This window comes from Chelonoidis abingdonii, chromosome 8 (genome assembly GCF_003597395.2).
Source record: "Chelonoidis abingdonii isolate Lonesome George chromosome 8, CheloAbing_2.0, whole genome shotgun sequence".
Lineage (NCBI taxonomy): Eukaryota > Metazoa > Chordata > Testudines > Testudinidae > Chelonoidis > Chelonoidis abingdonii.
In genome coordinates, this window is record NC_133776.1 from 50,493,463 (window position 1) to 50,512,850 (window position 19,388).

Here is a 19,388-nt window from a genome sequence, read left to right on the forward strand (position 1 = left end):
GGATCTCAACCCAGAATTCCAATGGGCAAGGGAGACTGCGGGAACTATGGGATAGCTACGGGATAGCTACCCACAGTGCAACGCTCCAGATATTGACGCTAGCCGCAGTACCTGGACACACACCACCGAATTACTGTGCTTTGTGTGGCCGCATGCACTCCACTTTATACAATCTGTTTTACAAAACCGGTTTATGTAAAATTGGAATAATCCTGTAGTGTAGACATACCCTTGGAGTCTGGGAACCTTTTCCTTCTCGAAGCCATTCCTGTTCATCTGCTGCCCTCCTATGGGTCTTCCTCCTCCTCTGCACCCAGGTGTCAGGAGGTATGATGGGAGGAAGTAATATTTATTTAATCTTTAGTGGTTTCACTTAAAATATTTTTAAAGGAGCTGGTAAGTAAATGTTAGAATAGTTTTGGTTACTGTTTGCTAAAATTATTCCAAATATTTTAGGAAGAAGGAGCCTTGTTTAATTTAATTAAATAGAAGCAGAATTTATGGGTGGCTAATGAGGCAGCCACTCGTCTTTGCTGCTTTTGGTATTTTCGAGGAACTTGGAGCCTTTTTCCTAACAGATTTTAAAGACTGTAACTTGCCAGGGAATTGTTTTTAAAAGGTGAAAGCAATGCAATTGATGGAGCCTTTCTGATTGCAATTGTCCGTTCAGTCTGTCCCACCGAGACCCGTAAAGCTAGCCTTTCAGAGATGGTGGGGTGGGGGGGAGGATTTCTTATCTCCTAACTCTCTCTTCACTTTTCCCCCTGTAAGCAGAGAGGAATTCTTTCCTCCAAAAGATTCCCTCTCATCTCAGAGTGGCCGTGTGTGTATGTACACTTGCAAACCACAGCATAGTAACATACAGGCTCTATATAGGAGCCCCGAGAGCTCAAAGGCCAGGTTTCTGAGCCTCTCCAATTCTCTTCTCCTCCTCACAACACAGAAGCAGCAGGAGACCTGCACCAGCCTTCAGTAACTTCCGATTCAGTCAGTACCAGTTTTCAAAAGTGAGGCAACGTGGTTAGTGAATCAGGCCTTAGATGTGGACTCAGGATACCTGGACAGCGGTGCTGAAACAATCTGTACAGTAGGGGTGCTTAGAGCCATTTAGCCAAACTGTAAACCTTGTATATCAGAGGTAGGCAACCTATAGCATGGGTGCCGAAAGTGGCACGTGAGGTGATTTTCAGTGGCACTCACACTGCCTGGGTCCTGGCCACCGGTTCGGGGGGCTCTGCATTTTAATTTAATTTTAAATGAAGCTTCTTAAACATTTTAAAATCCTTATTTACTTTACATACAACAATAGTTTAGTTATACATTACAGACATAGAAAGAGATCGTCTAAAAATGTTAAAATGTATGACTGGCACGCAAAACCTTAAATTAGAGTGAATAAATGAAGACTCGGCACACCACTTCTGAAAGGTTGCCAACCCCTGCTGTATATAATGGAAACCCCTTCAAGTCAGGGGGTGAGGCAGCAGCCCTACGTCTAGCACCCAGGCACCTGGATTCTACTCCCAGCTCTGCACTGACCTGCTGGGTGACCTCAGGCAAGCCATTTCCTTCCCAGAGTCTCTGGTTCCCCTGACTCCCTAGTCTGTCCTTCCTATCTGAGGTCAGATTTTCTGGAAGCACCACTCTCTTACTATATGTCCATACAGTGCTCAGTGCAATGGGAAACCTCAACAGGGGCCTCTAACACGTAACATTAGTGCAAATAATAATAACTGAAACAGAGGCTGTGACAATCCCAACATTTCCAACTCTTGTGGTTTTACTGTGAGCCTCGCAATAACTTATATTTTACTTAAAGCATTTAAGTAAGTAGGAAAATAAATAGGTATTTTACTTATTTATTTTAACATGACTCCAGCTCCCAGTCATGTTACTATGTGCAAATTTCAGCTTTCATTGAAAAAAAGAAGTGACATTTCTAGCCCTCATGGCTGCGGAGTAATACAGAAAAAACATGATCCAAGTGAACAGAATGGCCCAGAAACCAGAAGGGTAAAAAAAAGAACCCAAAATATATTACTTGTTTTAAAGGAGCCTGACTCTTCTTTTTAACATCTGGGGTTTGTGATACTGCTTTCTATCCAGCCCCAGCCCCCATAACCACAGGACCAAAGATATCACCTCCATCAGGAACAAGATTTCTCTAGGGAGCCGAAACATTCCTGACTCAACCCAGAACCCTCTGATCCTGGACCATCACAACACAGGGTGGCCCCTTTCTCTTCTTTCCCCTCTCCATTATAGGCATAGACTCACATCATTCATAAAATTCCTTTACACAAGACTTTATCAATTCTGCCCTCCCACACAAACAGCCCTGGCCTCTAGGCAATCTTCTCACTCCCGAGCTATCCGGTGCATCATAGCCTTACTAGCACAGACAGCGAGACCTTCCACAACCTCCATATCGCGAGTCCCACATATTCAAAAGTGGTGAATAAGAAAATTGACTTAAAAGTAGAGCTGTCAATTAATTGCAGTTAACTCATGCAATGAACTGAAAAAATTAATCATGATTAATCGCAGTTTTAATCATTTGAACAATAGAATACCAATTGAAATTTATTAAATAAATATTTTGAATGTTTTTCTACATTTTCAAATATATTAATTTCAATTACAACACAGAATACAAAGTAGACAGTGCTCACTTTATAGCATTTTTTTATTACACATATTTGCATTACAAAAACGGCAAACAAAAATAAATAGTATTTTTCAATTCACCTTATACAAGTACTGTAGCGCAATCTCTTTATGGTGAAAGTGCAGCTTAAAAATGTAGATTTTTTTGTTACATAACTGCACTTAAATACAAAACAATGTTAAACTTTAGAGCTTACAAGTCCACTCAGTCCTACTTCTCATTCAACCAATCGCTAAGACAAACATGTTTGTTTACATTTACGGGAGATAATGCTGTCTGCTTTTATTTACAATGTCACCTGAAAGTGAGATCAGGCATTTGCACTTTTGTAGCTGCCACTGCAAGGTATTTACATGCCAGATACGCTAAACATTTGTATGCCCCTTCATGCTTTGGCCATGATTCCAGAGGACATGCTTCCATGTTGAAAATGTTCTTTAAAAAAAATAATGCATTAATTAAATTTGTGGCTGAACTCCTTGGGGGAGAATTGTATGTCTCCTGCTCTCTTTTACCTGTATTCTGCCATATATTTCATGTTACAGCAGTCTTAGATAAGAACCCAACACCTGTTGTTCGTTTTAAGAACACTTTCACTGCAGATTTGACAAAACACAAAGAAGGTACCAATGTGAGATTTCTAAAGATAGCTACATCACTCAACCCCATGTTTAAGAATCTGAACTGCCTTCCAAAATCTCAGAGGGATAAAGTGGGGAACATGGTTTTAGAAGTCTTAAAAGAGCAACACTCCGATGCAGAAACTACAGAACCCAAAGCATGAAAAAAGAAAATGCTGGTGGTATCTGACTCAGATGATGAAAATGAACATGTGTTCGGTCTACACTGCTTTGGATGGTTATCGAGCAGAATCTGTTATCATCCTCTGGAATGTTGGTTGAAGCATGAAGGGACATATAACTCTTAAGTGCATCTGGCACATAAATATCTTGTGATGCCGGCTACAACAATGCCAAGCAAAAACACCTATTCTCACTTTCAGGTGATATTGTAAACAAGAAGTGGGAAGCATTATTTTCTCCAAATGTAAACAAACTTGTTTGTCTGAGTGATATGCTGGACAAGAAGTAGGACTGAGTGGACTTCTAGGCTCTAAAGTTTTACATTGCTTTGTTTTTTAATGTAGTTAATTTTTGTACATAATTCTACACTTGTAAGTTCAGCTTTCATGATAAAGAGACTGCACTACAGTATTTGTATTAGATGAATTGAAAAATACTATTTCTTTTGTTTTTACAGTGCATATAATTATAACAAAAATAAATAGAGTGAGCACTATACACTTTGTATTCTGTGTTGTAATTGTAATCAATATATTTGAAAATATAGAAAATATCAAAAACTATTTAAATACATGATGTTTTTTACTGTTTAACAGCAATTAATTTTTTTAATCACTTGACAGTCCTACTTGAAAGTAATGAGATTTAAAAATTATGCATGTTGGGTTCTCTTCTTTGCCTTCTGTTTTCTCAGCTTTCGTACACATTCACGTCACCTTTTCAAACTTCTTCCATAATCATGAGGGCTAGAAACTGAATCTTTATTTTTAAATGAAAGCTGAGATTTTCATGTAATCTACTGTAGTGAACAGCTGAGACATGTCTCTCCGTGGTGCCTTTGGTCCCCCATTGTATGACACTTTTCCACGCCATGCATGTAGCAAGTAATTCGGAATCATAGCTTTACAAAGCACAGCCGCATATGGCCCAGGTGACCGCTGGCATTCCAGAAACATACGTTCTGCATCCTGCGGTGGTATTCTCAGGAGAGTTATATCATTCATTGTAACCTGGTTGAAATTCAGGACTTTAATTAGGGGGCAGACATGGCGATTTTCCTACTGGCAAAAGCCGCCTTAATTCCTTTCCTTGCTTCGTAGCAAAGCGGGGGGGGGGAGGGGAGGAATGGATTTTAGCGCTTTTTGAAGTTTCTTTCAAAGCGTTTTGGCGAGCAGGAATCTTTCCCCGGTACCAGCCCGCACGGAATCATTACCAGAGTGATCTTACATGGCAGCAGCCAATGCGGTGGGGGGGAGGGGGGTTTGGGGGGGGTTTGCTGGTTCCTCTTAACAGGAAAAAGGCATCATAGGTCCACATGTGTATATGAACGCTGGAAAGTTCAAACAGAAAGCCTTACCATGGCCGCATGGAAAAAAAAAAAGCTTAATTTGGATGCCTGGACCTTGCGTCTGTGAAGATCTGCAACACCAGAGCCACAGGCACTCCAAATATTAAACGATGGAAAAAAAAATGCGACCTTGTAGTGAAATCACATGTGCTATGTAAGGTGGATAGTGTTTATCACTGTGTGAAAAAAGTACAAGCATTGTTCTGTAAAATGTATCTTTTTACATACTTCTCTCCCTCTTTTCCCTCCCTCATGCAGCTGCACAGTTCTCCGGCCTCCCTACGCCATCCGAAGGCTAGCTCAGATAAGGCGGAGGAGGAAGAGAACATCGAGATGAAATGTTTCAGATCAATCATGGAAGTAAAAAAAACACGCAATGAAGAGCTCATCAGAATGAGTGGAAGGATGTGCTAGCAAAGTACAGGAAAGATGCCAGTGAACGGGAGGATAGGAGAGGACGCTCGAGATGAGAGGTGTAGGCAGGAAGATCAGCGGTGGCGGGATGCTACGCTGCAGCTGCTGCGTGCTCAAACTGATATCCTCCAACGCATGGTGGATCTTCAGGAAGAGCAGCGGGCTTACAGAGTGCCGCTGCAGCCCATGTTCAACCACCCTCAAAGCTCCCACGTTCCATATCTCCTCACCCAGACGTGTAAGAACGCGTGGGGGAAGGCTTTCTGCACACCCGCCCACTCCACCCCCTGGACAGTCCAAAGCAAAAGGCTGTCATTACGTTGAAATGAGCTTAAATGGCCTTTTCCTTCCCTCCTATCCCTCTCCCAAAGCACAGCAGGCAGGGATACCTTGATAATTCTCTGCCTCTTTTTATAATTACTTTTTAATAAAGAATACATCCAAAGGGGGAGGGTGGGTTGCTTACAGGGAATGACTTTTAAGAAAAGATACATGATTTTTAAAACAATACTGAATGACTTTTAATAAAGAATACATGATTTTTAAACGATTACTGACTTTATTTCCTTCAGCAAGCTGTAAGTAAAGGGGAAGGGTGGGTTGCTTACAGGGAATGAGTCAATCAAGGGGGAGGGTTCATCAAGGGGAAACAAACACAGCAGTCACACCGTACCCTGGCCCGTGCTGAAACTCGTTTTCAAGGCTTCTCTGATGTGCACCGCCTCCTGGTGTGCTCTTCTAATCGCCCTGGTCTCTGGCTGCTCGTACTCAGCGGCCAGGTGATTTGCCTCAGCCTCCCACCCCGCCATAAATGTCTCCCCCTTACTCTCACAGAGATTGTGGAGCACACAGCAAGCAGCAATAACAAACGGGACATTGGTTTGGCTGAGGTCTGAGCGAGTAAGTAATGTTCGCCAGCGCCCTTTTAAACGGCCAAATGCACATTCTACCACCATCCTGCACTTGCTCAGCCTGTAGTTGAACAGCTCCTGACCACTGTCCAGGCTGCCTGTGTATGGCTTCATGAGCCATGGCATCAAGGGATAGGCTGGGTCACCCAGGATAACGACAGGCATTTCAACATCCCCAACGGTTATTTTCTGGTCTGGGAAGTAATTCCCTTGCTGCAGCCGTTTAAACAGAGTAGTGCTTCTGAAGACGCGAGCGTCATGAACCCTTCCTGGCCATCCCACGTGGATGTTGGTGAAACGTCCCTTGTGATCCACCAGTGCTTGCAGCACCATTGAAAAGTACCCTTGCGGTTTACGTACTGGGTGCCCTGGCGCTCTGGGGCCAAGATAGGGATATGGGTTCCATCTATGGCCCCCCACAGTTAGGGAACCCATTGCAGCAAAGCCATCCACTATCACCTGCACGTTTCCAAGAGTCACAACCTTTCGTAGCAGCAGCTTAACGATTGCTTTGGCTACTTGCATCACAGCAGCCCCCACAGTAGATTTGCCCACTCCAAATTGATTCCCGACTGACCGGTAGCTGTCTGGCGTTGCAAGCTTCCAGAGGGCTATTGCCACTCGCTTCTCCACTGTGAGGGCTGCTCTCATCTTAGTATTATGGCGTTTCAGGGCAGGGGAAAGCATGTCACAAAGTTCAAAGAAAGTGCTCTTACGCATGAAAGTTTTGCAGCCACTGGGAATCGTCCCACACCTGCAAAACTATGCGGTCCCACCAGTCTGTGCTTGTTTCCCGCACCCAAAATCGGCGTTCAATGGGTAGAACCTGCCCCATTACCAGCAGTAGCTCCAAAACGCAGGGGCCCGCGGTTAGGGAGAATTCAGTGTCCATGTCCTCATCGCTCTCGTCGCCGCGCTGCCGTAGCTGCCTCCTCCTCTCCTCCTGCCTTTGCAGTTCATGGTTCAGCATAGACAGCACGAGAGTGCGCGAGGTGTTGACAACGTTCACGATAGCGTTACTGATCTCAGCAGGGTCCATGCTTGCTGTGCTATGGCGTTTGCTCAGTTCACCCAGGGAAAAAGGCGCGCGAAATGGTTGTCTGCTGCTTTCACAAAGGGAGGGGTGAGGCTGTACCCAGAACCACCCGCGACAATGATTTCTGCCCCATCAGGCACTGGGCTCTCAACCCAGAATTCCAAGGGGCGGGGGAGACTGAGGGAACTATGGGATAGCTACGGAACGGCTACCCACAGTGCACCGCTCCAGAAATCGACGCTAGCCTTGGACCATGGACGCACACCATCGAATTAACGTGCCTAGTGTGGACGCGCACACTCGACTTTATAATATCAGTTTTAAGAAACCGATTTTAGCTAATTCGATATTATCCCGTAGTGTAGACGTGGCCTTAGTAATGGCTGAGACACTCTGGATTTTGGAGTTTGATCAGCACTGCAGTTTTAAGTCTCAGAGTGCAGGGATCGGCAACCTTTGGCACGCAGCTCGCCAGGGTAAGCACCCTGGCAGGCTGGGCTGGTTTGTTTACCTGCCGCATCCGTAGGTTCGGCCAAGCATGGCTCCCACTGGCTGCGGTTCACAGCTCCAGGCCAATGGGAGCAGGAGAAGTGGCAGCAAGCAAATCCCTCGGCTCGCGCCGCTCCCCACCGCCCCCATTGGCCTGGGACTGCAAACTACAGCCAGTGGGAGCCACGATCAGCCGAACCTGCGGACGCGGAGGGTAAACAAACCGGCCCGGCCCACAAGGGTGCTTACCCTGGTGAGCTGCGTGCCAAAGGTTGCTGACCCCTGGGTTAATGGCTCCCTGGTGGCAAGGGGTGGGGCTGAGCTGATCTAAGCAGGGAGACTTGGTGTAAAAAGTCACTTGCCAGGCAAGCTTGAGAGCCACGAACAGAGGCAGCTAACAGGGAAGTTTCAGCGGGGGTCTGGAGAGGGAGCAAGAGAGCCTTTCCTTTCAGGTTCAGGTCTATGTGCAATTTCAAGGTGACCAGCGATGGAACTGTGGGGGTGACCTGCAATGGATGCGCCATGTTTTCTTTCCTGCTTGAAGCCAGAAGGAACTTCTGTGCATAAAGTACAAGTTTAGTGGATGTGCTGGAGGGAAAGATTCTTGGGTTGGAGGATCAAGAAGAGATGCTCCTGAGAATCAGAGAAACTGAAGCGGTCCTAGACAGCCAGGCTCAGGAAATATTGGTCTCCCAGTTCAAGAAAGAATGGAGCTGACCACTAAAAAGTCACAGAGAGAAGAAGTCAGAGAGGCGACCTGGCAGTTTATAATCGGGGCAAGAGATCATGGCAACATCCTACAAAGCTGAAGACAGAGGAGGATGGACAGGCTGTGACTGTCACAGAGAAGTAGTCCAGGAGGAATTTCACACAGCTAGAATTTTCCAATCGATGCCAAGTCTTCAACATGGAAATTGTGGAAGCCACCGCTCAAGATACAGCTGGTCTAAGGGAACAGAGAGATGTATGGGACATATGTGTAGTCTAAGGAAGACAAACAATCCTTGTTTGGGATTCAGGACTCAAAAGAATCTAAAACATTCTGCAAAGGACAAGCGGACAACAGGACTATGCTGCCATCCCAATGCCAAGACACAAGTCGTCACTCCAAGACTGGAGAGGCTTTGGAAAACAACAGGCAAAGATCAACTGGTGATGGTTCATACTGGCACTAATGACACTGCCTTTCAGGATATCTCACAGAGAATAGGGAATTTTAGAAGCGTGCTAAAGAAGAATGTCCAACCAATCTTCTCTGGAATCCTTCCTGTCATGCAAGCAACAAAAGACAGAAGGCAGAAGATTCTGAAAGTGAACCTCTGGCTAGGTAAGTGGTTTAGGGTGGAAGGTTTTGGTTTTATGGAACATTGCTCCACCTTCTATGGGAAGAGGAAGCAGTATAGTTTTGATGCTCTCTGTGTGAGCAGAATCTCCTTGGGAACTAGCTGGCTAGAGTAGTCAGGAGGGCGTTAAACCAATAACAAAGAGGGAAGAATAAAGACAGAAGATGTGAGCACTAACTTAGCCCAGAATCAAGATGCTGAAAACAAAAATTAATCAAGGAATCAAAGGACGTGAGGAGAAGAAATTCTTTAATTACCTGTATATCAATGTTAGCTTACTGAGAAACAACTGGAATTGGAATCGCTCATTTATGAGCATAAATTTGACCTCACTGATATTATTGAAACCTGGTGGGAAGGATCAGGAGGGCAAAAGAGGGAGAGAGAGAGGCTCTCTACATCAAAACTGACATTGCCTGTTTCCAAGCGTCTGATAACTCAAAAGAAAATGACCCTGAATGCTTATGGATCAATGTCCTAACACAAAGCACAACATGGGGTATTAGTTGGTGTCTGCTGCATACCACCAAACTACACTAGGAAACAGGATGAGAGGCTCCTACACACCTATCTACAATGTGTAGGGGGGAAAAAACTGCATGATCATAGGGGACTTCAATTTGAGTGACATGTGCTGAAGGTCTCCTGCTGCTGGTACTAAAACATCCTTGGAATTTCAAAAATTACAGACGATAATTTCCTAACTCAAAACCAGGGGGATTTCTATATTACACCTAGTCTTAACAGATAAAGAGAAACTGATCACAGAACTAAAATGATTGGTAGTTTTCGGACAAGTGACTTGATGACATTTATAATGTGCAAACAGAACAAAGTCCAGATCAGTAATACATACACACACACACACACGCACTTGTTGCTTGTAGTCTGGGAGCCACCTCCTGAGCACCCCCTCTGCTCAGGCCTGCCTCGGTTTCCCTCTCAGTGAGGTAACAATTAGTTCACTTTAAGAGGCCACAAAGAGAAGCCAAACACTCTATTCTACATCAATATATCTCTCTTTAGTGGAGCCATCTAGAAAAGCGTTTGAACAACAGTTTACAGGCTCTTATTTCGGAGCCCAGGCAAAACTTTAAAAGTCCCAAAACAAAAAGTCTCCAGCAGCAGCTCCTTCTGTAAAGCCTCAGGCTTGCTCAGAGTCTCTCCCAAGTGGAGAGCTTTGTAATTCCTTCTTTCTATTTCTTCCAAGTCTCTCTTAGGCCTCCATGTCTAGAAAGCTCTGTAGACCCTTCTTTCTCTCGTTGGAGCTCCCAGCTGCTCTTTTACAGGGGAATCACCTGGTCCTCTCTGGTGCGCCTACTTAGTAACCAGGGTTGGCTGACTCCAGACTTCTAGGCCATAAAGGTGCAAGCCACATTGTCACAGTGCTTTGAAAAGGGCCAATTTAAAAAAGCTGAAAACAACTATGAGCCAAATCAGCTAGCAGAAAGTGTTTAATCAGAAAAATATGAATGATAACTGGGAATTGTTTAAGAATATCTTACACTAGATACCCAAAAAGCCACAATCGAGGAAGGCAGCCAAACAGGCAGCTATAAAATTGTTTTAAAATTAAATATAAAAAATGGAAGAAAGGGTAAGTTGATAGCAATGAATACAATTCAGAAGCTATGAATTGTAGAACACTGATAAGGGAAGCCAAGGGACACAAGGAGAAATCTATGGGGAGCAGAGTTAAGGTCAATAAGGAATTATTTAAAGATATAGAAACAAAATGAATCCTGACAATGATATTGATCCATTAAATGGTAGAATTATTAGTAACAATGCAGAAAAGGCAGAAGTGTTCCATAAATATTTCTGTTCTACAGTGTGGGCGGGGGACGGAGAATGACACACAGATGCTCCCCAACTTACCCAAGCGTTCCATTACAGAATGCCTTGTGTAAGTCAAATTTTGCGTAAGTTGGGAACATATACCAACAATTATGCGCAAAAAAAAAAAAAGGTTTATGGAACTTTCGGAACTTTTTTCGTAAATGCGGATTTGTGTAAGTCAGGTTTGCATAACTCGGGGAGCATCTGTAGTTATAGCATATGATAACAAGCTTTCCATTCCACTAGTATCTCAAGAGGTTGTTAAACTGCAGTTACTAAAGTTAGACATTTTTTTAACTTAGCAGGTCTGGACAATTTGCACCCAAGAGTTTTAAGAGCTGGCTAAGGAGCTTTCTGGACTATTAATGTTGTTTTTTAATAGATCTTGGAACACTGGGAAAGTTCCAGAAGACTACATGAAAGCTAATGCTGTGCTAATATTTGAAAAGCGTAAATGGGATGACATACATAGTTACAGACCTGTTAATATTGCCCAGACCCCTGGCAAGATAATGGAGAGGCTGATAAAGGAATCTATTTATAAATAATTAAAGAAGAGTATTATAATTAATGTTAATCAACACGGGTTTATGGAAAATAGATCCTGTCAAGCTAACTTGATATCTTTTTTTGATGAGATTATAAGTTTGGTTGATAAAGGTAACATTGTAGATGTAATATACTAAAGTCTTCTGTAAGGCATTTTAATTGGTACTGCACAATATTTTGATTAAAAATACAAAGCAATATTAAATTAGCACGGCACATATTAAACTAAAAGCTGTCTAACTGATATGTTTTAAAAGGTAATTGTAAATGAGAAATGATTATCAAGTGGATATGTTTCTAGTGTGATCCCTCAGAGATTTGTTCTTGGTACTACACTACTTACCTTTTTTATCTATGACCTGGAAGAAAACAAAATCATCATTGATAACGACACAACCTTGGGGGAGTCGTAAATAATGAAAAAGATAGGCCACTTACACAGAGCGATCTGGATCATTTGGTAAGCTGGGCACAAGCAAATAACATGCATTTCAATACAGCTAAATGTGTACATCTAAGAACAAGGAATATAGGCCATACTTTCATGATGGAGGACTCTATCTTGGGAAGCAGTAATGCTGAGAAAGATTTGGAGGTCATAGTGGATAATCAGCTGAACATGAGCTACCAGATCAATGTTGTGCCCAAAAGGGCTAATGAAATCCTTGGATGTATAAACAGGGAAATCTCGAGTAGGAGTAGAGGGGTTAATTTTACCTCTGCATTTGGAACTGATGCAACCACTACTGTAATAGTGTGTCTACAATTCAAGAAGGAGGATAAAAATTGGAGAGGGTTCAGAAAAGAGTCAAGAGAATGACTAAAGGATTAGAAAACATGTCTTTTGGTGATAGACTCAATCTATTTATCTTAACAAAGAGAAGGGATTCAGTCTATATAAAAGATTACAGTCTACAAGTACATACATGGGGAACAAATATTTGATAATTGGCTCTTCAATCTAGCAGAGAAAGGAATAACATGATTCAATTGTTGGAAGTTGAAGCTAGAGACATATTCACACTGGAAATAAGACACAAATTTTGAATAGTGAGAGTAATTAACCATTGGAACAATTTACCAAGGATGGTGGGGGATTCTCCCCCATGGACAATTTTTAAATCAAGATTGGATGTTTTTCTAAAAGATATGCCATGAGAATTATTTCACGGAAGTTCTCTGGCCTATCTTATACAGGAGGTCATACTAGATGATCACAATGGTCTCTTCTGGCCTTGGAATATACGACTCTCAATCTTCCTTTATCCCACTGCTACTGTGGGAGCATGGCATCCTGACTCACCAGTGAAGCCATGGATTAGTTCCCCAGGCCACAGCCTTAGAAACCAAATAACTAATGAAACAAGAGACATCAAGCTAAGTTACTTCACCTCTCACAGGTATCACAACACATACAAATGCCACATTTTGCATTTGTAACACAAAATTAAATGTGTAATCTGCTAATCAGCCCTCAAAAATAATTTTTTCTCCTGAAATCACTAAGGATCTTAGGACAGAAACAAATTACATATGGATCCTTAGATTTTGAGGCCAGAATGGGTCTCACCTCCTGCATAGCACAAGCCACACAACTTCACCGAGGTTTCCCCTGCATCAAACCCATACATTCCAGTTGAGCAAGAGCATAGTCCTTAGAAAGAGACATATAATCTCAATTTAAATATTTCCTGTGACAGAGAATCCACCACATCCCTAGGAAAGTTATTCCCAGTGGTTAATTACTCTGACTGTTGAAGATATGAACCTTATTTCTAGGCTGAATTTGTCTAGCTTCAGCTTCCAGCCTTTGGAATCTTGGATTTTGTTCTGGCTTTGTCTGCAAAATTAAAGAGCTTTCTGCTATCAGAAATCTTCTTCCATGTAGAGACTTGTAGACCATGTTGTTCAAGGCTTACCTTGCAATCTAGATTGCTCTGTAGAACTGACTTATTCTCATCATTTACCACTCCACCAATTTGTGTATCATCTGCAACCTTTATCAGCAATGATTTGGTATTCTTACAGATCGATAAAGATATTGAATAGCACTGGGCCCAGAACAGATCCCTGCGCAGGAACCCCCCCAAAAAAAATCCCCATTAGAGGATGATTCCCCAGTTACATATCAGGCTACGCCCACACTGCTCAGTAATTAACAGAAGAAGCAACTACAATCTATAACAAATTACAAATACAAATTCAAGTGTCATACACACAGCTTAGTGACAAATGCATCTACCAACATGCCAAATGTGAGGAAGATTTTGACACAAGGTGATAATGAAATAAATCTATAATTTGTTACAAGAAGCTGGAGTGGTCACTTGATGCATCTCTTAGCTAAAGCCAGATTCTCCAGGATAAAGGAAAACATTGCTGAAACTGTAAAATACTTCCATAATAACCACTTTTCATAAGTTGTGCTTAAGACAACAAGCCAGACCATAGCTTATTCTGCCTCAAGATGCCTAATGGCATTCAGAAGCTAATTATTTTGAGTAGTTTGTTAAGAACTAGCACAACTGGATGAGAATTTGTGAAGATAATTGTGACAAAACAGATGGTGTTGTCACTGCCTATGTAGTAAACATAAGGATGAAGAGAAATTTAGAAGAACAGATTGAATATTTCCATTGGTTTGGACAAAGTGCAAATGGATGGCTGTAATATTGTTATGCTGTCAAGACATTTGGAAGGTACTTCAGGAAACACAGAAATATTTAAGGATAAGCTTACATTACAAGCAGTGAAGAAACAGATGAAGCAAGCACTTGGTCCACTTCATTTTCTTGTCCATGCTCTCAACCCAAAGCTCCAGGGTAGATGTCTAAGTACAAATAAGATGCATGCTGCTATGAGAAGGTCATTGGTTAATCAACCAACAGAATAGATTTCAGGGATGAAGAAGAATCAGTCCAAACATGTGTTTGCTGCTGACCCTATCAATAAAGTTGAATCACTGAAGTCCCTGGCAATCCATGTAGATGCAGTTTATAAAAGTCACAAGCCAGCTTTGGAAGTGGCACAGAGGAGCATTCTCTGCTGGTGTGATCCTCCCAAGACCAGCTATGCTGGGACAGATTTGTGTCAACAGAGCAGCACAAAGCCTACACAACAGAGCAGAGGTTTGGATCACTGAGCATGGCAGGTAAAGCAAAATACTAACCGTCCAGGCACTCAGAGCAGCCTAATGGGACACCCACCCACCAATGGTGCTTCTCCTAAAAACAGTGCACCTAAGTTTTCATCGTCTTTATCTATTTCTCCCTATACCTGTGAAGTTGTGGTCCTCCTCCTAAAAATAAATAAAGCTGTTTCCCCTTGTTTATGAATAAGACATTTTAACTCTGCACTCTAAGCCTGGATGGTCTATTTATAAACCTGTTGGTATCTGGCTGCAAATAACTTTCTGCAAATAGAGAAGCCTAGAGGGAACACAGTCACATTCTCTGATCCAATAAAAAGACACAAAGTAAAACAAAAAGAAAAAGAAACCCAAGACTTCAAACCTGGGCCTGCTGGAATGACTTCTGCCTCTTCTTGATCCGAGATGGGAGAACAAAATCACAGCCCCTTGCAAGGAAAGCAAGCTCTCCTCTCAAGTCTGGGTCTCTTCGCAGAGAGTTTTCCTTGATCATCATCTTGTAAGTTCCTGAGCAACCTTTTTGCTTTCCAGCTGTGGTACACAGCCTGTAGGAGATCACGTCAGCCCCAATGGGTCACTTTCTTATTTTTGCTTTTCACAGGCAAGGAGTTGCAATTGATTTCATGTAGAAACATACTAACTCTTCTCTTTCCTCACAGGGAAAGCGCCCTAGCATAGTATCTGAATCCTGAAGCCAAAGCCCCCTCCTTTTTTTACTGACATTTAAACTATCCCTCAGCACTACCAGTATCTCCTGATGCCTTCTTGCAGTACTTTATCTAGAAATATGATCTACAACAGAATCTATTCCCCTGCTGGCTACGTGACAGACAATCTGTCCTTGGCTTGTAATAGGCCAGAGGTATTGTGGGAAAGGAGGTACCCACCACCACTACCAAGAGTGCTAAAGTTAGACATACTGCAAAAGTAGCTAAATATATCACCTTCCCCAATAGTTCTTATTTTAAGAGCTTCAAAGCTGAAAAGTGATGTGTAAACCTGCATCAGTCAGCCCCTGCTGGGCTAAAAACATATGCTCTAAGCACAGGCCAATATGGAAATAGTGTTAAGAGGTTTATGATGCCTCTGTCTTATGAGCTGATGAAGCAGTGGAGCAAGACTAATTCTAATTCAAATTATAGACTATTATTTTTAGAAATGCTTAACTTTTATTCCTTATTTGGAAAAAGCAAATCACCTTGTTTCTCTCCATCTAAAAGACGTATCGTAGGGTGACCTTGGGTAATAAACTCAGGCATTTTGGAGCAGCTATTAAAAATGATTTTATAAAGAGACCTTAATGAGTCATCCTTTTTATTTACTTTTTCCACAGCTCTCACTTTGCTGTCTCTGACTTGAGGAGCAGACAGTGTCTAACTATGTTACTTTGAAGAGACTCACACAGATGATTCTGGCTCATGACATCTGGGTGCTGGCTTGATTCTCTGAACAGTATAATTTATAATAATACTGAATCATGTGCCTGGAACTGGGGGCCTACGTCCAGTTCCTGCTCCACAAGAAGAGCAAACATCAGCTCTCTGTTTTTTCTTTCCTAGCTAATCCACTTCCACAGTCTACCATCCCCATTGGGTTTAGATGGTCCCAGCTACTTTCCCAGGAGCTTACTTTGTGTGTTTGGTAACACACAACAGGTGATACAACTGTTTTTATTATAATCCTGCTTTTGAGAATAATTTTACAAGCAAATATCCCAACAATGTCCAGATATCCACCAAATGAAGGACATATTGGACCACATTCCCTGTGTTGGTCCCTTGCTCTCACTGGGACCCCTGTAGGGGCTTCAGAAGCTCACAGGGTTTTATCCCGTACAATAATTTAAAAGAAAAATCCTGTAGATGGTTGTGGGACCTCGTGGACTGCAAACAACAAATCTGGGAGTAACTTGTCCCACTTACAGGCTTAGGTAGTCATGAATTTGTGCAGCATTCTCTTGGGAGTCTTATTCAAACAAATGGCTTAAATGAGCATTCGAGGATGACAGACTGATGGTGTACCAGATCCTTGGCTGGTGTACATTGGTGTTACTTCAATGATTTTACTGTAGCCTATGGAAACATGGGAACTTACCCCAGCTGAGGATCTGAACCTTAACATTCTGGAGAGAGCACATTGCTTGTAGCTACTGGAACATATAGCTAGTGCCATTATTTGTTAACATTATCTTGGATATCAGCCTAATAGAATACGAAGCAGCTGACTGGTGACAAATTCTGCTGCGAAGGAGTACAAAGAATGGCCTCTGCATATTATGTGGCAGAGTCAACTCTGACCAACATATAACCACACTTGTTGGCGCTCCGGGTACGTCTACACTGCAATTAAAAACCTACAGCTGACCCATGCCAGCTAACTCAGGATCATGGGGCTCAGGTTAAGGGGCTGTTTAACAAAAACGTAGACATTTGGGCTCAGGCTGGAGCCGGGCTCTGGGACTTTGCATGGGGGGAGAGTCCCAGAGCTCAGGCTGCAGCCCAGGCCCAAACATCAACACTGCAATTAAACAGCCCCATAGCTCAACCTCCGTGAGCCTGAGTCAGCTGGCATGGGCGAGTGTCTAATTGCAATGTAGATGTACCCTTATTTCTAAAAGTCCTATCGCATCAAGCCCAAGCCAGCTGAATGGAATATCCACTGAACAAAGAGAGAGAAGAGTATGTTTGTGAGCCACCAGCTGGCACACATGGCAGAAATTACAGTATTCTTTGATTTCTTTATAGATCTGTGGCCAGAAAATCCAAGACAATTTTCTCTCCTGGGTCTCGTATGCTCCCAAGCAGCCAGACCAGGGTACATCATGGGCTATATCATATTTCTCTACAAAAGTTGTATAAGTCCGATCCCTTTGTGTTCATTTAAACTCTTTTACTTCTGCTTATAATTGTAAGGATATGTGTACTGTTGCTGTAAGTCTATAGCAGGAATGAGGATGGGAAAAGTTCTAGGAAAGCACTCTCCAGAGAAGACAGACAAAAGTTTTAGGAAGAATTCTAATTTCTTTATTTTAATGAATTATAAATATTATGGCAGGACCTAGATGGCCAGCCAGGACTCAGGGCTCCACTATGCTGTGATTCGTTACCACTGTCACATGGCAGGAAAGAATACTACTGTCACATGGCAGGGTACCAGATGTTGATTTATTTTGAACCAGCAGTGACAGGGTGTATTTACCTCATCTTTCACTGAATATCCAGAAAGATACCAAAAGACCTCTTGTACCCACAGTTTTAGCAACAGATCTTTAAAAGAAATCCCCCATACTTGTGTGAAAAGAGGGACATAGCTATCTGGAAATCACTGACTATTTTTTAGAATTGCAGACATTTACTTTTCATGCCCAAGTGAACAGGTCATAGAAGAGCTAAGAGGTTTCTTTTCTTGCTTTGACATTTCAGAAAAATGTAACTGACAATGGGACCCAGTTTGCCAGATCTGAATTCCCAGCTTTGGAGATATAGTAGATGTCAAGCACATTACTTCCAGTACCCAGAAAGGAACTAATAGAACTGTGCAACAGAGAGATCCTCTATTAATTCTGCTGAGCTACAGGGCAAAGCCCACATCAGTCACCAGAATAAACCCTGCTCATCAAATTTTCTGGGTCAACAGATCAGAATACATTTCCAACCTTTGAGGCAACTCTTCACTGTAAGTGGTCCTGCTTAAGGGATGAGTTGAGAGATGCCAAATGTAAGAGATCTCTTATTTATCCATCAAAATGCAGTCAAACATTCATTCACACCTAAACCTGGAGGCCCAATCCTGATGAAAGTGGACGAATGAAGCTACTGTCGCTGGATATAGCTGCAACCCAATTCCTATGTGGCTGGGGCTGATCAAAGCATTCCATAAAGATGAAATGAGCAGCGGCTTCTGCTGATTCCAAACCCAAGTGAACTGCCACAACACTCTAATAGCACTGGTATTCTCATTAGCAGTCGCCACCTTAGAGGTTTCAGGTGCCAGGTGTTTTGTCCCATTGAGCGTGAGTGTTTTAGGCTATTTCTCCACAATGTATTACATTCTAATTTTCCAAAACTAATTGCACTTTATTTTTTTCTATCACCTATGGATTGCTGGGGAAATGTATACATTATTGTAATTACTTGACAGCAGGCTGTTAAAGAGCAGGAGGGTGTCGCCCTGGGAGTGGTAACTGAGTTCTCCCCTTTAGCAGTATGTCTTGCATTCACTAATCATCTTTGAAGTGAATAAGTCTCTGCTCAGGGTCCCTCATTGGGTGAAGATGCCATGTACTGCCAAATCGTGAAGTTCCTGTTTGTGATCGATCACAAAATGTCTGCTGAGCGAGTTCATGAGTACATTCTAAGTCCTGGCACGATAGGCTGCAGACAAGAGGCTCTGGTGGTTGATACACCAATTCCAGAGATTAACTGCCTCTGCGCAGAGCACAGCTGATCGCGTTCCTCCCCGTTTGTTGTCATAGAAGACATGTTCACCAGATATGGAAATATAAGGATGCTGTAACTCCTGACATAGGCCACTATGACAGAAAATACTTTGGGGAAGACTCTGGGAGCATTAGCTAACCCAAAGGGGAGGACTCCGTATTGGAAATGTTGGGAACTCACTGTAAATCTCAGGAAATGTCTGTGGGCAGGATGAATATCAACGTGAAAGTAAGCGCCCTTCATATCGAGAGCCATAAACTACATGCCTTTCTCTAAGGATGGAATTCTGGCTGCCAGTGTGACCGTACAAAACTTGAGTTTGTGGGTGAAATCATTGAGGTGCCAGAGACTGAGAACTGATATCCACCAACCTTTCTTCTTGGGATGAGGGTGATGGCTGA

The 19,388-nt window shown here is 42.7% G+C and overlaps 1 protein-coding gene across 4 annotated transcripts in view; it reads right to left on the reverse strand.

Moving 5' to 3' along the window:
- The window catches only part of PPP2R3A (protein phosphatase 2 regulatory subunit B''alpha), a 153,507-nt gene that overhangs the window by 78,250 nt on the left and 55,869 nt on the right, over positions 1 to 19,388 (reverse strand). Inside the window, exon 1 of one of the 4 annotated variants that reach the window (XM_075068602.1) lies at positions 14,913 to 15,290. The exons of the other annotated variants lie outside the window; for them this stretch is intronic. Coding sequence (XP_074924703.1) covers positions 14,913 to 15,044 — 132 coding nt within the window. The 5' untranslated portion in view covers positions 15,045 to 15,290. Of the gene's footprint in view, positions 1 to 14,912; positions 15,291 to 19,388 lie in introns of those variants that run through there. 4 annotated transcript variants of the gene reach the window in all.